This window comes from Chelon labrosus (assembly GCF_963514085.1).
Source record: "Chelon labrosus genome assembly, chromosome: 13".
In the NCBI taxonomy this organism is placed as follows: Eukaryota; Metazoa; Chordata; class Actinopteri; order Mugiliformes; family Mugilidae; genus Chelon; species Chelon labrosus.
The window spans coordinates 15,087,168-15,107,939 of NC_140346.1; the positions used below are offsets into that span (position 1 = coordinate 15,087,168).

At 40.6% G+C, this 20,772-nt stretch overlaps 2 protein-coding genes across 2 annotated transcripts in view; one reads left to right on the top strand and one right to left on the bottom strand.

Moving 5' to 3' along the window:
- The first annotated feature begins 438 nt into the window (after nucleotides 1–438).
- Nucleotides 439–8,525, top strand: dus4l (dihydrouridine synthase 4-like). Its single transcript, XM_084558171.1, has 14 exons — nucleotides 439–1,056; nucleotides 1,161–1,282; nucleotides 1,374–1,491; nucleotides 1,746–1,868; nucleotides 2,002–2,228; nucleotides 2,348–2,608; nucleotides 3,448–3,459; nucleotides 3,983–4,112; nucleotides 4,246–4,346; nucleotides 4,506–4,653; nucleotides 4,768–4,903; nucleotides 5,089–5,191; nucleotides 5,373–5,473; nucleotides 5,908–8,525. The coding sequence occupies exons 1-14, from the start codon at nucleotides 965–967 to the stop codon at nucleotides 5,941–5,943; spliced, it is 1,710 nt and encodes a 569-aa protein (XP_084414297.1). The 5' UTR covers nucleotides 439–964; the 3' UTR covers nucleotides 5,944–8,525.
- Nucleotides 8,526–10,892: 2,367 nt separating this feature from the next.
- Nucleotides 10,893–20,772, bottom strand: part of LOC311498490 (solute carrier organic anion transporter family member 1C1-like) — a 28,159-nt gene continuing 18,279 nt past the window's right edge. Inside the window, exons 9-14 of the mRNA XM_084559112.1 lie at nucleotides 20,041–20,236; nucleotides 18,806–18,971; nucleotides 17,178–17,350; nucleotides 11,959–12,023; nucleotides 11,702–11,819; nucleotides 10,893–11,205 (exon numbers count right to left, since the gene is read on the bottom strand). Coding sequence (XP_084415238.1) covers nucleotides 10,968–11,205; nucleotides 11,702–11,819; nucleotides 11,959–12,023; nucleotides 17,178–17,350; nucleotides 18,806–18,971; nucleotides 20,041–20,236 — 956 coding nt within the window. The 3' untranslated portion in view covers nucleotides 10,893–10,967. The remainder of the gene's footprint in view (nucleotides 11,206–11,701; nucleotides 11,820–11,958; nucleotides 12,024–17,177; nucleotides 17,351–18,805; nucleotides 18,972–20,040; nucleotides 20,237–20,772) is intronic.

Here is a 20,772-nt window from a genome sequence, read left to right on the forward strand (position 1 = left end):
CCTCAAGCAAGATGTAACCTGTATAATGTGTGTGTGTTCCATTGGTTGGCTTTTGGATGTGTACAGAATTACAGCAGTGTTGGTACTTATTGCATTAGTTCTGTGTCTTAAGCATTCCTGTGCCAAAGGGGTTTCTTCAGAAGATGCTTCCTCCTTTGGCGGTCCTGCCCTGATGAAAGGAGAGGAATAGAATTGGGTAACATCTTGTACCGTGGCCTCATTGCATTTCCTTTCTTGTCTTTTCACTTGGCTTGGGCCTGTCTCCTAGGCATTACAGCCTTTCCCCTAAAAAGCGGGCCAGTCAGTCAGAAAAAGCAGCTTAAGGCATGCCCAGTCAAAATTATTATTATTATTTTTTTAATTTATGATACGTTTACTTTTGAAATTAAACTTAAAATTTAATTTTCAACACATTTAGATTGTTTGCACGTTGGTAATAACTAATTTTCAGCAGGTTATTTTTATTCCATAATCTATAGTTAATTCAAAGCTGGAAAGCTGCATTTTCCAACGGTCCCCGAAGGCGTCTTTTGGCATGGCGTAGAAGTATTATCTTAATACCGATATTTTTCATCATTATTTTTGCGAAATAATATTTTTATAGACTACAGTCCGAATAATTGTGTTATCGATGCTCATTTAAAATAAGACAAAATAAAATAAATAAGCACAAGTCGCTTTTGTGACGTAAGGGTTCAGAGGTGGTGAGGACACGCCCACATTTTCTTACTCGCATGCTCTCCAGGAGCATCGTTGTTTTATTGTAGTTCCGAGGTAAAACTGGTTATAACTGTGTACTTATATGAGCCTGTGTGCTTTTATACTGCGTATATTTATATTTTTCTAGTCTTGAAACAGTGATATAGATGTTAGACGTCAGATTTGTCGTTAAGTATTCTCTTCGATATTGAGATAGTTAGCTTGTTATGCTACTGGGCTAGCAGTGCCCAGTTACTTTTGAAGAATGAAGACAGACAGCAGTAACAACAGCATCATGGACATGTTTGAAAAGGGAAAAGTCCTGAAAATATGCGCCCCAATGGTTAGATATTCAAAGTAAGTGAATAAAATATCTGTGACTACGGCTTTTCATTTCTTGAAGAATATCTAGCATTTCTGGCACAGAGCTCTGTGCTTACTAGTATTGTTTTTCTCCACAGGCTTGCGTTCAGGTCCTTGGTAAGGAAATACAACTGTGATATCTGTTTCACCCCGATGATAGTTGCTTCTGACTTCATGCGATCTGTCAAAGCCAGAGACAGTGAATTCACCACCAATGATCGTGAGTAATTACATTGTAACTGTCTGTTGTTTGGAAATTGTCTCGTTGAAAAGTTTTTATCACTCTTATTTGGTTTTCTTTGGCTCCTCAGGTGACCGGCCCCTGATAGTGCAGTTTGCTGCCCATGATACTCAGACTCTGGCAGATGCAGCGTGTGTGGTAGCACCTTTCTCTGATGGAGTTGACCTCAACTGTGGCTGTCCCCAGAGGTGCAGCTACTCACAGTGGATCTCAATACATTTAGGCCATGCATCACTTCTTTTCAATCTGATTTTACATCAGGCATTTTGTTACTTACTTATTTCTAATAGAATATAGTATATTTCCTGCTTTGATCCATTTTATTTCACATACCAGTGAGCAGTTACCCTGTTGTTTTTAGATTAAAAATTATATAAAACTCCATAAGAACATGACTGCATGATTTATCATTATTTGATTCGCTTTATTGTTGTGTTTTCAGATGGGCTATGTCAGCTGGTTATGGTGCATGCCTCATCAACAAACCTGAACTTGTGAAAGACATGGTCAGACATGTGAGAAACCAAGTGGACAATCCAAACTACACAGTGTCCGTCAAAATCAGGTAAAAAGTGTAAACAGTTTTACAGTGTTTTAGACCTAGATATAAAGAGTGATCTTCCTTAACTTGTCAGTCAATATACTGTTTTTTGTTTTTTTTTCAATCAAGTTCAGTACATAATCTTGTTTGACCACAGAATTCACAAGGACCTGAAGCGGACGGTGGATCTGTGTCAGAAGGCTGAATCAGCTGGTGTGTCATGGATAACAGTCCACGGCCGTACAGCAGAAGAACGGCACCAGCCAGTCCATTATGATGCTATAAAGACAATCAAAGACAGTGTATCTGTCCCCGTCATTGCAAATGGGGACATTAAGTACCTCCGTGATGTAGAATCCACTCACCAGCTTACTGGAGTCGATGGTAGGTATAGTTTTACTCTTGAAGAAGTACACTTCTTATCTTCTTACAGATACATAAGATGATGATGATATTTCTTTTGTTAGTTTTTTGTTAACTTCTTGTTTGGATGTGCTTTGTAGGTGTGATGGCTGCACGAGGGTTGCTCGCTAACCCTGCCATGTTCGCTGGCTACGAGGATACTCCTCTGGAGTGTATATGGGACTGGGTGGACATCGCTATAGAGCAAGGCACCCCATTCACATGCTTCCACCAACATCTCATCTACATGCTGGAGAGGGTTAGCTCCCAGCCTGAGAGAAAAGTCTTCAATTCTCTGTCCAGTACCTCAGGTGTAATCGATTACCTCCAGAACACATACGGGTCAGTTCATGATCTCGGAACATGAGCATATTGAAATGTGATGGTTTCAATTTTAGCATTATTGTTTTGTTTTTATGCCAAATAAAACTTCAGAGCTACAGTTGTATCATTGATTTATTGTTGTATTTTATCCAGTCAAGTCTAACTGAATCAATGAAGCTATTATTAATGTTGGTCTTAATGAGAGCATCTAATGCATACCGAGCTTAATTTCACAAGATCACAAAAATCACAGTTTTATCAATATCAAATAATCATTGCAGCTTTTTAAAGATCATCAATATATTTGATATTTCTATTGAGATTTTAGCAAGAATAGAAAAAAAGCAAGATTACATAAATAAATACATAACATTAACTTCATGCTTTTACATATTTTTAAATTGCAGTTTTTATATTTGCTAATGATTTTGACAGGTCTTGCATCAGAAAAAAATGCTGCGTCAAAGGAAATGACTGCATGCTTTCATTGTGTGTAAGTTTATTTTAGTAGGGTTCTTTAACGGAAAAGCCGACACTAATGCAGCCTTGCCTTCAAAGTAAAGCCCGGTGAGACGAGGGCACCATATATAGCGTGAAATTTTATGTTTTTTAGTAAGTTGACAGCAGTCCAGACAGTAGTAATTAGTGAACCAACTAATCACCCAAGTATGATGATGTTTGAGGACAGTGATAAATACTTAAACGGCCTTATTTTTGTTTTATTTTGAAAAACATAACCGGAAGTTAGATTCTTCAAACGAGCCAGTTGGAGGCAACGACGTTGGAACAAGGAAGAGTGAGACAGGAAGACAAACTTTGCTTGGGTTGATTCCTGAAGTTAATTCTTAAATTACTCTCTTTTTGTCAACCCGCATAGTTGTATTCGTTGGTAAGTTGTGCATATCTATACTTAAATTATAAGAAGACTTTAGACATTTGTAATATAGTCAGTTTTTAATGTTGCTAAGCAGTTTTTTAATCACCCACGTTAGATGGACGTTAGCGTTAGCTAATCTGTTAGCACAGCATTGGGTGTAAGATTTTGAACGTCGACTCAAGATGCAAATAGAAAACTAATTTCTAACAACTGAACTTTTGCTTGTGTTACACATATAAACACCTTTACACCGTCACACATTTATTGTGGCGGTGCTGTAACGACAGACTAGTATAACGAAGTTAACTGTAGCATCTGTGAGTTGAGCCGAAGGTATGTGACCTGTGAACACTGGCTGAGGAGCTTAAGTTGTCATTTTCCTCAACAGTGGTAGTATTGTTGCCCAAGAATTAAAGCCACACACGTTGTTTAGCTTAACCTCCCAGTTATAGTGATTGATCAGCGTGTGTTAGTCTGTGTATTTTGACAAGGAGGCCGGTCAAAGTTCACTCACGATCTTGTTATTCCGTTTCAGGTCTGTTTTTGTCCAGTTATCTTCAAGAAGCCCTCAGTATGACTTTACAGTGGACTGCCGTGGCCGTCTTTCTCTATTTTGAGATCGCAGTCATTGTCATCCTCTGCATACCCTTCATCTCAGCCAGGAGGTAAGAAGCAGTTGCTGTGTATGTTGTGTGTTGTGGTGACAGATCAGTTTCGGTTTTGATGACCTGGCAACACAGAGTGGTTATATATGGTGTAGTGATCTCAATGAAAATGTGTGTGCCTGTATTTTTTCAGATGGCAGAGGGTTTTCAAGCTGAGGATTTGGGACTTCATGGCGAGGTTTTGGAACAAAGTGTTTCTCACTATGATCATAGTACTTATTGTCCTTTTCCTCGGTAAGTTTTATGTTGACTATCTCATTGTCTTGACTCTACTTTGTAGTTGAGTCGTGTTGCTTAAAATGTTGTTGGCAAAATCACTGAGTGAAGATCACACATAGAAGCTATGCTGTAAATTTAATCTGTATTGATTGTGCTGTGCGCCTCTTTCTATAGATGCTGTCCGTGAAGTGAGAAAGTATTCAGCTAAAGAACTGGGCACAGATGCCAAGCTACAACCAAATATGTATGACCACCTGCACATGAAGCTTTTCAGGGCCCAGAGGAACCTCTACATCTCTGGCTTTGCTGTCTTTCTCTGGCTGTGAGTATCTTCTCCCATAAACTAATGGGTAAAAAAGATAATAGATTATGTTATAAGTCACTTGCATCCTCAAATCCATACCAGGCCTTCCTCTAAACCCTGTTATTTTTTCAGGGTTATGAAGCGAGTGATCACTTTAATTAACCAATTGGCATCGGCGTCTGCGACTACGGCCGCTCTTCAGGCGCAGGCTGACAAAGCTAACCAGGCGGCCGAGAAGTACATGAAGGACAACGAGCTGCTTAAACAGGTATTCTCCACATTGGTTGGGTGTTTCACTTAACACAAGCTGGTTTTCCTAATGTTCTTCACTATACCTGTTGCAAATGTCCACCACAACCTCACATGCTTTGAGCCTTTCTCCAGCTTTAAATCCATAAGATACTTACATTAGGGTTGTGCATAGCTCATACCTATGTGTTTGATGTATTTCAGACTCTGATGGACGGTAAAGGTGATAAGGCTACAGCAGAAGGCATGGAACTGTTGAGGCACGAAGTGGATCAACTGAAAGAAGATCTGAAGACTTCAGGCGAAGGTTGGTATCTGTGTATCATTCACACATGTCTAATGTAATATTTCCATTGCTTTTACAGGTGTTTGTGCTATTGTTATATTCATACTTAAGGAAACTCGACATGAGAAATATTGGCTTAACAGCTCAACGCTACAGCTGAATAAATACAGGACGTGTTTACATATTGTCATTTTGTCTCCAGCCCTGAAGAAGTCCAAGTCAGAGGCTGATGTAATGAAGAAGCAGATGGAGGGCCTCGCCAGGGAGTACGACAGACTGCTGAAAGAACATCAGGAGCTCCAGGTAATTCTTAGCTCTGAACACAGCAGGATAATAACTTGTTGGTTCATTCATTAGACATAACAATTTCAAAGTGACATTTAAACCAGTTAACATCATGCTGGCAGCCAGCTACTAGTCGGAGGCCTCTGCAATGCACGTTTTAAGAACCCGTTCATGGATTGTCAGCCCAAGATTATTGAAAAAAGGGCTAAGGTTAATGTTTTGTGAAAATATAAAAAGCAGAGCTTAATCCCAGTGAAAGACTGTAAACCATATTAATCTTTAGCATCTCAACTGAAAACAGACACATTTTATTTTAGATTATCCCATTTGAAAATCAATCTCTACCAAGATTAGTAAACTCTTTCAAATACTGGAGCGTTTTTTTTTGTAGTCTTAGAGAATATCATAGCATTAATAACTGATGTCCTCTTCCCATATTCTTGTTCTTTCAGAATCTCCATGATAGTGGAACTAAAAAGGACGACTAGTTATTGTAAAAGGGCATAAAGGTTGAAGTGAAGCGAGCGTGCCACAAAGCCCAATCACAAGAGAGCCATTTCTACACATGCTTTACCTTCTTTATCACACCGTGTGTCATAGTGTATATCACAAAACCAGGATTGGCTCCTCTGAAAATCAGACTTTTGGCTGGTATCTTATGGTTTTAAAGGATTTCTTTATTAGAGAATCAGACTGGCTTAAATGGAATGGGTAATATTTGACGGTTTCCTGTTTCTGCCTGGTGCAGCGTGACTAAGAGGATTGGTTTTTCAAGTGTATGCTACCGAGCAGTTTAGTTGGGTGAGGTAATGGAGAGAATACAGTTAGTAACTGACTCTGGTCTAATCCCAGAGCATTTATTGTGTTAAATATGGGACAAAGATGGGTGTTTTCTGATTCGGGTAATTTGCAAAGTGTAGAGTGTCGAAAGGTAAAGCAATCAGTTACCGCGGTAAATGGCTATAAATATATTTTCATGTTAAAGGCTTGTTTCTATTTACTTAAAATAGCACGGCCACCTGCTGCACCCGCTCTGAGTTTGACTATGTAAATTCAGCGCAAATACAGTTTGCACGTACAGCTGCACTTCGAGAAAATATCTTCACATGTTGTTGTATTCCAGACGTTGCTCCATTTATCCCTCCTTTTTTTATCTACAATAAGTAGTTTTTGTTCTTTGTTTCCTCTGTTAATAACAATAAAATCTGCAAACGCATAACAGAATATCTGTAGTGATAGAAACTTGAATTCAACCACTTTGCGTCTTATTTTTAAAGCAAAATAGACCTAATATGAGTCGAAGAATGTCTTATCTTTTTGATCCACAGAAGGTCAGGATTTGTTTATATATGCTGCACTGCGTTTGACTGGCTTATTTTTGCGTTGGGACGCTGGGATTTACGCCCTATCTGTGCGTCATGAAACAGGAATGTATGCTTTTTGTTTTCCACACATCTGTCTATCCAGACAGTCACTATGAAAGAGTAGCTGATATTCTAGTCACCACGTTTCATTGTTTACTTGATGCTTAAGCAATTATTTAGGTCATAAAAGATGTGTTTCTATGCTGCTGTTGTACATAGAAATCAGACTTAAAAGTGCCTTTTAAGTGGATGCAGAAAAACTTCTTTAATAAAGACCTGGTTCTTTTATCCTTGTTTTGAGTTTTTAAACATTTTCATAAGCATGTTACAAAAAAACACCAAGAACTTGATTTGATTGGATAGTAAAAGTTTTATTTTAAGTATTACATTTAAGTTATTCCTTGAAATTTTACAAAAATAATCCAAGAAAATTATTTACATTCTGATTTCTTTAATGCAAGTAAATGCCTTACATTATTGAGATAATGACCTTCCTCTATACCTCTGAGTCTGTCTGTGTGCCTTAACCTGACCCTGAATTCATAAAACGACACATAACTGCAAGTTGCCAAAATGGAAAGAATCGATTTTGGAAAATAATGGTGTTCCCATTCTTTTCGAGAAGTACATTTCAGGGACGTTTTCAGGATGGTACGTCTGCTTCTTTCTGCTGAAGTCTCATTTGAAACATGTAAATCCACAGTTGTGGTTGTATTGACTGTATGACTATTACAGCAACAAGTCTATTAATCTGATCTGTAATAATGCAAATAGCACTGACAAACAAACCACTGTAGTTAGCCTCCTATTCAGAAGTGGACGGGACAGTTAAATGACAATATGTGCATCAGCGACAGATCCTCCTTTTTTGACCCAGTTGCTGCTGGGAACATGTGTTACATGTCTTAAATAAAGCTGTTCAAATCCAACTTTTAGATTCTGTGAAACCTGTCAAAATAAAAAATGACCCCACATTTACTCCTGTCAAACGTTGCTACCTGTTCCCCCTGAACAGTCAAACCAGAAGCCAGCTTCAACCTAATTCAGTGCTTGTATCTTGCCCTTTTGTGGCAAGGTGCACTTAAAGGTTCCTCAGTGCCTTGGGACGCAGGTAGCAAGTTTTGATTAAGGTGTTTTCTCGGGATTTATATGAAAGTGGCTCCTTTGGCGTTTAGTCTGCCTGCTATCTTAACCACGAACGGTGAGTTTGTCTAGTGGATTACAAATGGGTGGTAGACTGATATTTCATTAAAGTTAGTTTCAGTCAACACTGAATTTGAGAGGTGGGTAAATGACTGTGCAACATTCGTAGAAATGCAAATGCTGTCCCACTAAACGAGCGTAGCGAGGAATTCACTTCTTATTATCGATCCTTGACTTCGTATATTGCAGTTACCATGTGTTACTTTGGGCATCATCTGGGCTGCATTCAAAAGCCCACACCTTCTTAAGGCAGTTTTAAAACACAACAAAAAGCAGCTCATATACTCTCACCTTGCCTTTTTGACTTCATCTGGTCCCTGAACATAGCTTTTCAGCTGCCAGTCATTCCAGATGACTGGCAGACAATCCTAAGCAAAAGGAAAATAGTGATGTCCAGGATGGCAGTATTTTTCAAGACATTATTTTATCTCTTATTTTCCATCTGGTCTTAAAGTTTCCAGGAGCCCTGGATGAAGCCTTATAAAGTTAAAGTGTTTTTAAATCAGTGGTCTTACAGTCTATAGTCGATTTGAGCAAGCATTGTTTGATTTTGCAAAAAGGGGTTCAGATTTTGGGATGAAGTTTTTTGTGAGAATAAAACCAATATGAAAAACCTGAGAAAAGACCGTGATGTTTCCGGGTTTTGGCACAGCTGACATCTGTCACACGAACAAACACACAAAAAAACTCAACAATACAACATTGAGTCACTGACCAGTGCAACATACGCAACAATGGCTGAAGACGTGGAAGCAGAACTTTTACACATGAGCAACAAATGCACACTTCCTGTTGTAACACTTCATACAATGAGGTTTTTCTGCCATAATACTGGGATAACATACAGCAGTAATATCGTTTAATTACGTTGCAACAGTATAAACTCCGCCTCTTCCAAGGCACAACGATGGTATTTGATACCAGAGCCTTATCAGCCCCATTGAAATACTACTGATCAAATTGAGACTAATACCTACCTAGGGTTTTAACAACTTTAGTGCATTGTGTGGTCTTAATCGCGCAATAATAGTCCCGATCTCCCAATCATAACATGACCAACTGCCTAATATTGTCATAGCCCTGATCCACTGAGTCATGGTCTCCACTAGACCTCTGAGGGTGTGCTGTGGTATCTGGCACCAAAACGTTGACCAAAAAGCAGTGGATTTTTTTTTTAAATCTTAAAAGTTACACAGTGAATTGGAACCCGTTTGCCCGCCCAGGTCCGATCCACAGCTGTGAGATTGGATTGAGAGCCGAGGAATTTGGAGGCCGAGTCAACACTGTTAACTCGTTGTTGTGTTCCTCAAACCATTCCTGAACCGCTTTTGTTATGTGACGGGGCACATTATCATCTCAAAAAAAGAACCAGTTGCCATCAGGGAATACCTTTTCAACGAAAGAGTATGCCATTTGCAACAATTTCTCAGTAGGTGGTACATGTCAGAGTAACATCCATGTGAATGGCATGACCCAAAGTCTCCCAGCAAAACATTGCCCAAGCATTCCATTGCCTTTGCTGGCTTGCCTTCCTTCCATACTCCATCCTGGCTATCCACATGATTTAAAAGAAACTATTTCTGATGAGTTCTGATGCCCACACTCCCATTGTTGGTCTTTCTCTAGTAGATAGGGTTTAGCATGGGCGCCCTGACTGGTCTGCAGCTACAAACCGTGGTGCACCGTGTTCTGACACCTTTCTACCAGAACCAGTTCGCTTTGTCAGCCATTAGAGCTACAGTCGTCATCTGTTGGACTGGACCACACGCATCACCTTTTGATTAAGTATTGCCCACTGCAGCCCAGGAACACTCCACTAGAGCTCCAGTTCTGGACGTGCTCTGACCAAGTCAACTAGCCACTGTAGTTTGGCCCTTGTAAGAGTCGCTCAAGTCCTTCCCCTTGACTATTTTTCCTGCTTCAAATTTGAAGACAAAATGTTCACTCACTGCCCCATATATCCCACCAGCTGACAGGTGCCATGATAACATGACAGCTTCCCCTGCCAGTGGCCATAATGTTATAGCTGATCAGTGTACATCTGTGAGGCTGATGTTGGTTGACAGTAAAATAATATGGTGGTGGCTTCCGAATAAGAACAGCCTGCACCTTACAGGTTTCATCCAAGTTGTGACCACAAACACGTTTTCATCCAGAAAATGTAAAAGATGAACTGAAATACAATCAGACCGAACTCCGGGCTTGTGTAAAAGGCAAATGGTTTAGTGAGTCTAGACAGTCTCTAAAAAAAAAAAAGAAAGAAAGCATATAGACGTACAGCCTGAAATTTAAAAGAACGTAGAAGGAAATCGTATTCAAATATTCAAAAATTGACAAAAAATGTCTCTCTACTATCAGCAGGACAGATGACACAAACATTTAGAGGTAACTGTTGAGTGAATGAGGCACATACGTCAAATCGGCTACTGTGAAGTCCTCTAAAAGATAATGAAATACATGTCCAAGCACGTATTTCTGCAAAAACCTGTTTATCTTTTAAAAAATAATAATAATAATCTTTGAAGGCCCAGGAAGAAAATCAAGAATCCTAAAGAGAGGCAGCTCAATAAATGCTGGTGTTAAGAATTGTACTGTTTTGCAGTAGTCTTTACAAGTCACACATCCTGTCCAATCTCTTGTGCCAGAATTAAAACTGAAATATATTGTTATGCGTTTCTTTATAAGGGACAACGACAGCATGTACATTCAAGAAATGTTTCAGTTATATCAAATTTACAAAGCCTTCACACGTCCAGTAGTACAAATATAGAATTTATGCTTTACATGAGATGATTTAATACAACGTGATTCCCTGCAAATCTCATTGGTGTGTGTGTGTGTGCGTGTGCGTACAGCATCACTCTGTACATACTGTGGGTGAATATGTAGAAGTGATAAGCGACAGGTGTGAAGGAGGCGAAGGAGGCCAGTTCTGCGGGACGCGGTCACAGCCTCGTCTGCCTGTCTGTGCTGTTGCCTGATGTGTGCTGTGACTGGTCGGAGTTAGAAATCACAAACTCTTCCTTCCTGAGCGCCTCCAGTTCGGTCCCTCCGTTGGTCAGAGCTCCGTGGAGCGCGCTCCTTTCCTCCTTCTTCAGCTGTCGACTGAGCAGGATGAAGCCCGGGATGCAAATGATGAACGAGATGGTCCGCAGGCTCAGAGTCAGGCCCAGGTACGCTATCCTGAGAGGCAAGAAAGGAAGAAAAAAAAAAAAGATGTTTTGACGAGACGTCAGACGACGAGGTGGGGAGAAGTATATGGACAAAAAGAAAGGAGTGATGGTAAGTAGAGGCTATTTGATCAAACGAGATGGAGAGGTGAAATGGTGACTGACAGATGCTGCAATTTACACCCAAGAATGGCTCAACATGTGACTGAACCATATCAGAACATGTGGCTAGGCTAACTAGCTTCTATTTAATGATGCTTTAATAATAGTTTGAGGGCACAGCTGTCACTACCACGGGGCATCTGGATATCAGTGTTTTGATGGGACATTTTTCCATCTTCACCAAGACTCGTATTCTGATAATAATTTATCTCTGTGGCTAGGTCAGGCTATATTATCAACATAATTCACTATACACACACATTTATATATATGTATTGCACGAGGAAATTGCAATATAAAATACAATATGACGCTGCCACAGAAATAATAAATAGTCTGAGTGCTACCTGTAGGCAGTCGTGTTGTAGATTCTGCACGCTCCAATGCCTCCACACCTCTTCTGACCCCATTTTAGACATGTGGTGTCGATGATTGCGCCGAAGTAGATGGGTGCAGGGATCCCGGCTGTGGAAGCACAAACGTATTTTCACATTTCTCACGGTTAATAGCAGATTTACTGCGTCTTCGTGTGCAAATTACGGGGAAATTTATTTCAGCCCTGAGTGGCCTGTCCGCGAAAGGATGGATTTGGAAAGGGACTCACCGAGAGTGCGCGTTGCCAAAGCGTGAAAACCCAGAGCCAAAGATTTCAGCTGTGGCTTGATACACCTGCATGAAGAAAAATGTGGAATTTTTTTTTTTAGTTCCATTTTTACTCCTTAAAAAAAGATAAACTCTTGTCACTACTGAAGTAATTCAGTAGTGACCTCGTGTTGAATCAAACCACTGTAAACACAACGTGTAATCAATGGATGTTTCACACTTAAAGAAACACTGATGAATGTCTTGAGGTAGAAAATACAGACATGTCATGCCTTACACGTGTTTTGTGGGAAAACTGTGAATCCAAACTTGTTACTTTTACTGTTCTTAGGGCAACCGGCCTTCCTGAAATTACATCTCTGAAAATCAACAGATAAGTGAAGGAATCCCAGTGTAGACATTAAAATAGACTAGAATAGAATGCAAAACGGAGGCCTCGACACATTTCAATCTTGTCGGGCCATTGCATTCCAACAAGATCTGCTGCCCTGGCTTTAGGATATCTGTGTTTACATGTTCGCGTGTCATTTGCAGGTACAACTCCTTTAACAATCTCGCAAGAAGTGGTGATACCCGGAGAGAAAAGGGCAGAGCAACAAAATTAGGTCACACAATCAATGTGTAAAGTTGAACGTTAGCCAGCAGAGGGTGCTGTTGTGCAGAAGATTCTATGACTTGTTCGTGTTACATGATTTTGAACTGGGCCACCTGTGTACTGCAGTAGAGTAGTAGTAGCAGTAGTGCCTACAGCCCAATCCTACAATATTAGTATTTTATTAACAAAGTTGTGTCATGTATTTTCTTTAAAACATAGCAGTTTTGTGCACATTAGTCACACTCAGTTGGAAAACTCCAATATGCCACATTATATATAGGAATCCCATGTATTGTAAAGAGGGACCTGGGAGTTATTCTTGCATCTAGCCCATGACTATTCTCAACTCTCAACAAGCAATCACAAAAGACTGAATCCAAAACAACTTGAAATGCATTTCGAGTTGCAGCTTCAAGTTAACCCTCCCGTGAGTTAATTTGGACGATTAGCCACACAGAGGTGCCTCATACTACAGGCGATTTTCTATTTGACCCTATTACCTTTGAGAAATTACAGTCTTTAGCTAGCCAAAGTGTTGATCATCAGGGCATTTGAAGCTTGACCCCTTACCAACATATCACGCTGTATCCCTGTAATGCTCGCATCTTATTTAAATGCCTTTTACCAATGAAGTTAGAGAATACCACGTGAGAATACAATCCCCTTGAGAAACGTGAGTGGGACGGATTCACTTCGTTTGCATCAGAAGAGCTTGTAACCATCCTAAATGAATGAAGGATGACTTCATCGTTTCAACCGTTCAGCCATCAGTTCATTTATTCTCATTCACAACAACACACTGACTCAGACAAACGAAGAATTCTGCAGCAGCTTCTTGCAGCTGAATGATTTCTTACATTAAGAAAAGTCATCATCCAGTCTTGGACAGCAAAGCTCTGAAATACCTGCTGAACAGCACACTTGTATTTTTATTTATTAATAATCTTTTTTGACTTAACTCACCAGAGTGTGCTTTGTTCGTAGAATTATCACGGCTCTCATTACCAGCGCAAGCCTGCAGTAGCTGTTTTTCACTTTGTAGTTGCACTCGGCAGTCTCCCTGACCTCATTTGTGAGATACGGACCAGGGATTTGCCTTCAGGACGGCCAGCAAATCTCATTTGATCATTTCAACTGACTATTTTTAGAGAATTTGTTCAACAAAGCCGGTGTTTATAACAGACAAAGACCCACACAAATAGCCACTGCTAGTGACTGTAAGTCAGCTTTAATGGCTCCAAACAATTGTGTCTGAAGGCTTTGATTCTTGAGGAAGTCAAAAAAAAATATTCCCTTCCCATGATTCCTTGAAGGCAGACGTGAGGTCTGTGACGAGAAGCGGAAAGTAAACAACCTATCGCAAAAATAATTTTTTTTTAAAAAGTTTGCCTTTTCTTCGAAAGTAAGTTAATCAAAGTGACAAATTATATATTAAAAAATGTCTGAATATGTTACTGAAGGGCTAACTCAATAGCTACTACAGACCCTGCAACGGCATGACATTTGTGGGCTATAAAGGAGATTTGTAACATTGTGCCGATGGATATATAGCCCAAATTAAAGCTGAATCTGTAGATCAATAGTTAAATTACCCAGCAAGTGCACCTTAGCTATTTTGGCACGTATATAGAGTGTGTGCAGCATTGCAATGTGCAAGATAGGACTGGCAAAGTTGGAAGTAAACCAGAGCTCTGTGGAGGATAATAAATTCTCTGTTCGCCCGTCACATCACTGGTCTGAGGTCCACTCTGAAAAGGCAGTGCCAAACACATGATGACAACAAATGCTTAGAAGCTTCTCCAGGAAATGGTATTATTGTCTGAACGGCAGAGCTGAGCACACAGCCTTAATTCTGGGGCTGGAAGCAGAGGTTTGTGCAATGATGATACAAGCGGCAAAAATATAATAATTGTCTAAACACATTCTATTCCTGCATCTACCGTCACGAACGGTCACAAAATGTTGTAAAATGTGACACATCATTCGCACCACCTGAAGAATAAAGCCTGAAATGGTAATTTATCTAAAAAAGAAAGGCGGAAAGGAGGCAGTGACACACAGGACAGCCTGATAATCCTCCATCAGCCACATCAACAACAGAACAGTGAGTCATATCATATCATACCAGTCTGATGTGTTAAGTAGTGAATGATTCTTTTGTGGCAGCCGGGTATTATTTGCACATGACTGATTTCATTGCACAGCCCTGCTCGAATCAGAGCATGCAGAGTCATTATCATAGTACGTGTCCTGATAGCCAACGACTACTGTAAAAATCCTTAATTCATGAATTGTTGCAGGTTGATTTACTGATGTTTCAGCTGCTGCCACAGCACACAACTGCGCATTTGACCCGAGTAATTGAATCTTAAATCACCAATTCACGTTGCGCAAGAAGCAGGCATGGTCGCGGGAGTCTGTTCTCAGCTAATGCTGCGTTAAAGAAAACTTCCAGACCATTTTTCCTAGTAGGAGGTCAGACCTCTTGAAGGCGGAGGTCCTACTAGCGAATTTGGGGCCAATTGATCTACCCCGACGTCACTGAGATGCTGCAGCCTGATGTCACAGAACAATGGCGGCACCCATGGAGGTGCACACTGTGAATGTTAAAACATAATTTACTAGACTATAAAGTGCATTTATCATTTTTTTTGGTCATACTAGATATCATCATATTACACAATATGACTTTTGCGTGAGGATATGTTGCACAGAGAGAAGTATATTACCTACTGCTGGTGGAAATACTTTGGGAGACTTCAATTTCCATCATTGTCAGTAACTTCAGAAACAAAACAAATATTATCTTATCGCGGTCGGCCATGTTTGTTGTTTATGTTCTAACTTCGTTCTCCTGGAACGCTTTGAGGTCGCATCTAGTCCACTCCAAGTGGGATAAATCCGACATCCCAGCTTTCTGGAATGCAGCATTAAAGTCACGAGGCTTGTTTGAGATGAGGCAGGCCCGAGTAGAATCAGTCTCTAGCGACTGCCACAGAGCGCATTCATGATATCTGTCGGCCCTCGACCTCATTCTTGCTCTGACGTAATACGGGCCATAAATCACAAATGTCACGTCGTGACTGTAGGGCCTGTACAGAATTTTAATGAGTCACGCTGTCGCACAGAAACTAGAATTACCACTTTGTGGTGGTATCCCTCTGCCAACCAGTCAAGTTGTAGTTTACTCACATGTCTGACCAGATTCATATGTTGTACTTGATGTAGTGAATACTTTGAATACTGAAGGAATATAATGTCATTAGCCTGCGATTGTCTGACATTTTCTCATGTTTAGCAAAGGATGTGTTGAGTTAAGGCCTGAAGCGTGTTTTGGAAGGTCACAGAGGCCCTGTTCAGATTAACATGCATCCTGAGTGATCCAATCACAAGTGGATAAATACGGGTGGGTGGGAAACACGTCATCATTGCATCTAAATGAGATTTTATGAGTTGAGTTAATAAGCCAAAAGCCAACATCTTTTGTGAGCTCATAGTGACCTTAGACTTTGGACCCCCGAACTTAAATCAGTTCATCTTAACACCAATCAGGTATAACATTATGACCACCTTCGTAATATTGTGTAGGTCTTCCTTGTGCCTCCAAAACAGTTGTGACTCATCAGAGAATGGACATGGGCCTTCTGAGGGTGTCCTGTGGTGTCAGGATGTTGTTAGTGGGGGCCTTTGGGTCCTATGGGTTGAGGGGAGGGGCCTCTGTGGATCAGGCTTGCTCCAGTGTGTCCCACAGATACTTGATCAGTTTGGGATCTAGTGAATTTGGAGGCCAGGTCAACACCTTGTGCTGTTTTTCATATATTTTTTTAGTTGTTCCTAAACCGTTTTTGTGTGTGTGTCTGTGTCAGACTGCATCCTGCTGGGGAAGGCTGCTGCCATCAAGGAGTGTCATTGCTATAGGGTGGGGGTACCTGGTCTGGTCTAGGTGGGTGGTACATGTCTAAGTAACATCCACATTAATGCCAGGTCCAAACGTTTCCCAGCAGAACACTGAATTGTCACAAGATGGTCAATGTTATTCACTTACTCCTGTCAGTGGTTTTAATGTTGTGGCTGATCGGTGTAAGCGAGAATTTGCGCCAAATTTGTAGAAATTCCACAGACGCATTCCTGAGATATCACATTCCTGACTGTGGGATGTATGTAAATGCAGTGCATACAGACAGAAAACCCCACAGCATAGTGCTTCTGGTCACGGCTGCAGACAGTATGTGGGCACACAAACAATAAAACAGGATTTATTAGATACTGTGTACAGCTTGAAGGATTAGTTGACATCTAATTAAATCATCAATAAGCATGTGAATGTTCCTTTGACTACATCTACAGACCGATGGCTGCTGCCTGCTCTAATCTGCTTTTTCTCAACAAAGCCTCTGTTTCCCACTGAAATACTCACAAGACAATTTGTGCTGCCTCTTTAGAACAAACCTCCCAGCCGTGTGCCAAAATATCACAGAGATGCATCAAGCAAAGTTGGATCAGTTATAAAAACAGGGCCATGCAATTGACATAATGGGCGAGAGGACATCAACAGATTAATACAACGTGAGGAATTGTAATTTAGTTACTTCAGAGTCTTCTTTGAATCAATTTAATTGTCTAACCTGATGAGAAACATGTAGCCTGGTGTCCCCCCAAGAGAGATGATGAAGGAAGTGATGACAGAGAGAGCCAGGAAGTACGGGAACATCCTGTCGCAGTCGTCCTTGTGAGGGCACTGACCTGTACTGGCCGTAAAGTTACCAGCCACACCGACACAGCTACAGTTAGAGAAGACCTGGAGAGACACGCATAGTCGCACACACACGACCACGTCAAGCAGGACAATGACACATTCATATACACAGAAATACAAAATACACACATACAGTTCATACCAGTGGAGTTGTGTGGTGTGATAGTTCCCAGTGCATAATTTCTTTGCATTTTAAGGCACAGAGATTTAGCATTTCACAAAGTCCGAATCACTAACACTGCAGCAAAACATGAAATGTAAACTGGGAGACGTTTGCTTCTTATCTGTAGAATAAAATCACTAACAAGGATTTTTCAGATGTCTTGGCAGTGTTCGTATTTTTTGTGATAATGCCACAAGTGTTTCCTTGTAATAACTTGGGTTCAACACACCAACAGTGGATTACCACGAAAATCTCTGCTAAAACTATTGTTTTCGGGATCCGCGGTGCCCTGCCAACACCAATAATCAATTAAACAATAAAAGCCAACAATGCGCATTAACGCCTGGCGTAGACTGGTTCCAGATCTCTGAATTGCTGCTGAGATTTTTTTTTCATCTATTCAAGGAGAAATGATGATGTGAAACAAAGAACACTTTGGTCTGATTACTTGACCACATCTGACACAGACTTTCATACCACTCACTTAAGCTACAAAGGGAATAGAAAATTAGATAACGCCGAAACTACTCGGTAGCAACGTTTTCCTGTATTTAAGCATCTATTTGGTATGTAACAGAACATCTGATCTGAGGGAGACTGAGGGATTGTAAATGAATGCCCCCTGAATGGGTGCCAGTGTGTTGGTTAGGAATATATACACTGATCAGGCATAACATTATGACTTGTGTAAGTCTTCCTTGTGCCTCCAAAACAGGCAACAGGATGTTGTTAGTGGGGGCCTTTGGGTTGAGGGGAAGGGTCTCTGTGGTTCAGGCTTGGTCCAGTGCATCCTACAGATACTTGATTATTTTGGGATCTAGTGAATTTGGAGGCCAGGTCAACACCTTTTGCTGTTCTTCATGATTTTTTAGTTGTTCCTAAACCGTTTTTTGTGTGTGTGCCTGTGTCAGGCTGCATCCTGCTGGGGATGGCTGCTGCCATCAAGGAATGTAATTGCTATGGTGCCTGGTCTGGTCTAGGTGGGTGGTACATGTCAGTAACATCCACACGAATGCCAGGTAAAAAAGTTTCCCAGCAGAACATTGAATTGTCACAAGAGTGTCAGTGTTATTTACCTCTCCTGTCAGTGTATTTTATTTATTTATTTTTTTTGGTTGTGGTTGATCGGTGTATGCATATATATAGCATACACGATTGTTTTTTAAGGCTGACTAGGCAGACCTAACAAAAGTGTGCCTAACTAAACATACACAAGTTCAGTCACAGGCGTGTATTCTTGTTCAGAGCCAGACATAGTAGGCTAGTGAGACAGTTTGACATTCTCCCGCAGCCAGCACACTGTGAAGGTGTTTAGTAGTCACTTGTCAACCTACTGTGTTTTTCCCTGAGCCAGCAGAGGTGCTGCAGCCAGCGAGACATGGAGAAACGTATGTGATACCATTCTCTCCACACACTGGGTCCCAGTCACTCGATGAGCAAAAGCAGTCTGAGTTGCAGGATGCGAACACTGAGTGTTTATCATACGATATCACATCCATGCTGGAAGAAAGAGGGCAAAAGAAGAGGTGCAACTGAGAGACAAATATGTATTATGCCAATACATACTGTACTTGTATCTGTCTGTATGTTAAGTAAATATATTGTTTCATTGCATAACAGGTATGGAGTCATACCAAAGTAATCGATCTCAATCAAAATGTGTGGTGGTGTTTTTATCTGTAGAGCCCTTGCCCTCTGCATGCATGCTCTTGTTTTCTTGTTTCAGGATGTTTCTAGGCTCCAATCTGTGCATAGCCCACCAGCAAGCCATCATGGAGGTTAAAGAGCTGCATGTCTATGTGTCTGTTTGACCTAGTGCGGTAATGGAGTTATACATATGCAGAGCAGAGAGGCTTTAAAGAAATTACGTATGCTAACATTATTAAATGTTTTCTATTCATCTTTTTCTCGAAAGATAGTCGATCCCAGTGTAGTGCTCGCACATTTATCTAATTAAATAGAGCATTATTGAACAGTCGGAAATGTAATATTTCATTAACCGCATGCAGTGTTAGGTTTTACTTGTGTGTGTCAGCTTCTGTGTATTCACTGTAGGTTAATTAGCACCTTGGCTGCTTAATTTAGTTTTTTTGTCAGCAGTGTCGCTGCTGTTGCGTCCACTGTTATACCTCAGTTTCAACACCTCAGTGCACCCAGAGGATTTTTACTGTTTGTAATATTTCTTCCCGGGTTTAAATATTTGATTAGCTGCTGGTTGCCTGTGTTAACACCATTTGGCATCTTCCTGTTTGTTTGGTGCCACATCTATACATACACATCTACATCACTTAGTGCTGATTCTCCTAAGTCTGAATTATTATAAACAGAACATATTGCTGTCATCTTATGGCTAGTAGCTTTCTAAAGGCAGTTACATACTCCGCAAGAACAGAGAAATTTGTTCGTTTTCTCAAGTTGGGGAGAGAGAACAAATGTCTGGGTTCATGTTGAGTATGTAACAAGCTTAACTGTACTGTGTTAACTAGATTCAGAATAACAAACCTCTGCATTTGAGACGATAGCCAGCAGTCACTAGCCCTAACACACCATACGATTATTTGTGACTCACCTGTTGTAAGAAAGTGTCACCCCGGCTACCTTGGCATTCTCGCAGCTCATCGCGAAGAAAAACAGTGACAGGATGTAACCAATCAGAGATGTGCCAAAGGCAAACCTGGCTGCTCCCATGATGTTCAGCTTCAGCCTTTTCATCAGGAGACCTCCAGAAAACATCCCCAGTGCCACGGCGGGTATATTGATCACCCCTGCGATTAGGAAAAACAGCAAAACGTATGATCACTCGCTAGTACTAGCGTGCATCTTAATTACTGAGATGCTTCCATAAAAACAAGACTACACCCGTTCCGTGTTGCCTTTGATCAAAAAGAACCCCGCCTTTTTTTTTTTAAACATATTTTCTTGTCTTATACTTTCAGACATGGTCTTTTATCTATACCCACGCTATTAGATCTGGTCGGTAATATTACATTCTCTTTCATATGCGGCCATCTGATGTGCGCAGGCGTTTGCCTTGATGAGATCACATGAACCTAGATATTTTCACTTTATGCTCTGAACTTCATTAAATATTTTATTTCATGTTCAAAGCAGTTTTCATATTCACAAAGCTTCAGTCTGTGCAGCTGTTGCAGTTAGCTTAAATAGGTTGGACCAGAATATAGCTAACCCAGATCTCCTTTCTTTAACAATATCTGCGCTCTGAAGGTCCGTTTCCGCTTCACTTTGCAAATGTAAAAACTAGGGCAAAAATGCTGAATGGAAATAAACCCCATGAATCTGT

Coding starts and splice junctions, on each gene's coding strand:
- dus4l (XM_084558171.1), top strand. CDS start 965: ATGAAGACAGACAGCAGTAACAACAGCATCATGGACATGTTTGAAAAG. Junction 1,057..1,160: donor CCAATGGTTAGATATTCAAA/GTAAGTGAATAA, acceptor TTTTCTCCACAG/GCTTGCGTTCAGGTCCTTGG. Junction 2,229..2,347: donor CCAGCTTACTGGAGTCGATG/GTAGGTATAGTT, acceptor TGTGCTTTGTAG/GTGTGATGGCTGCACGAGGG.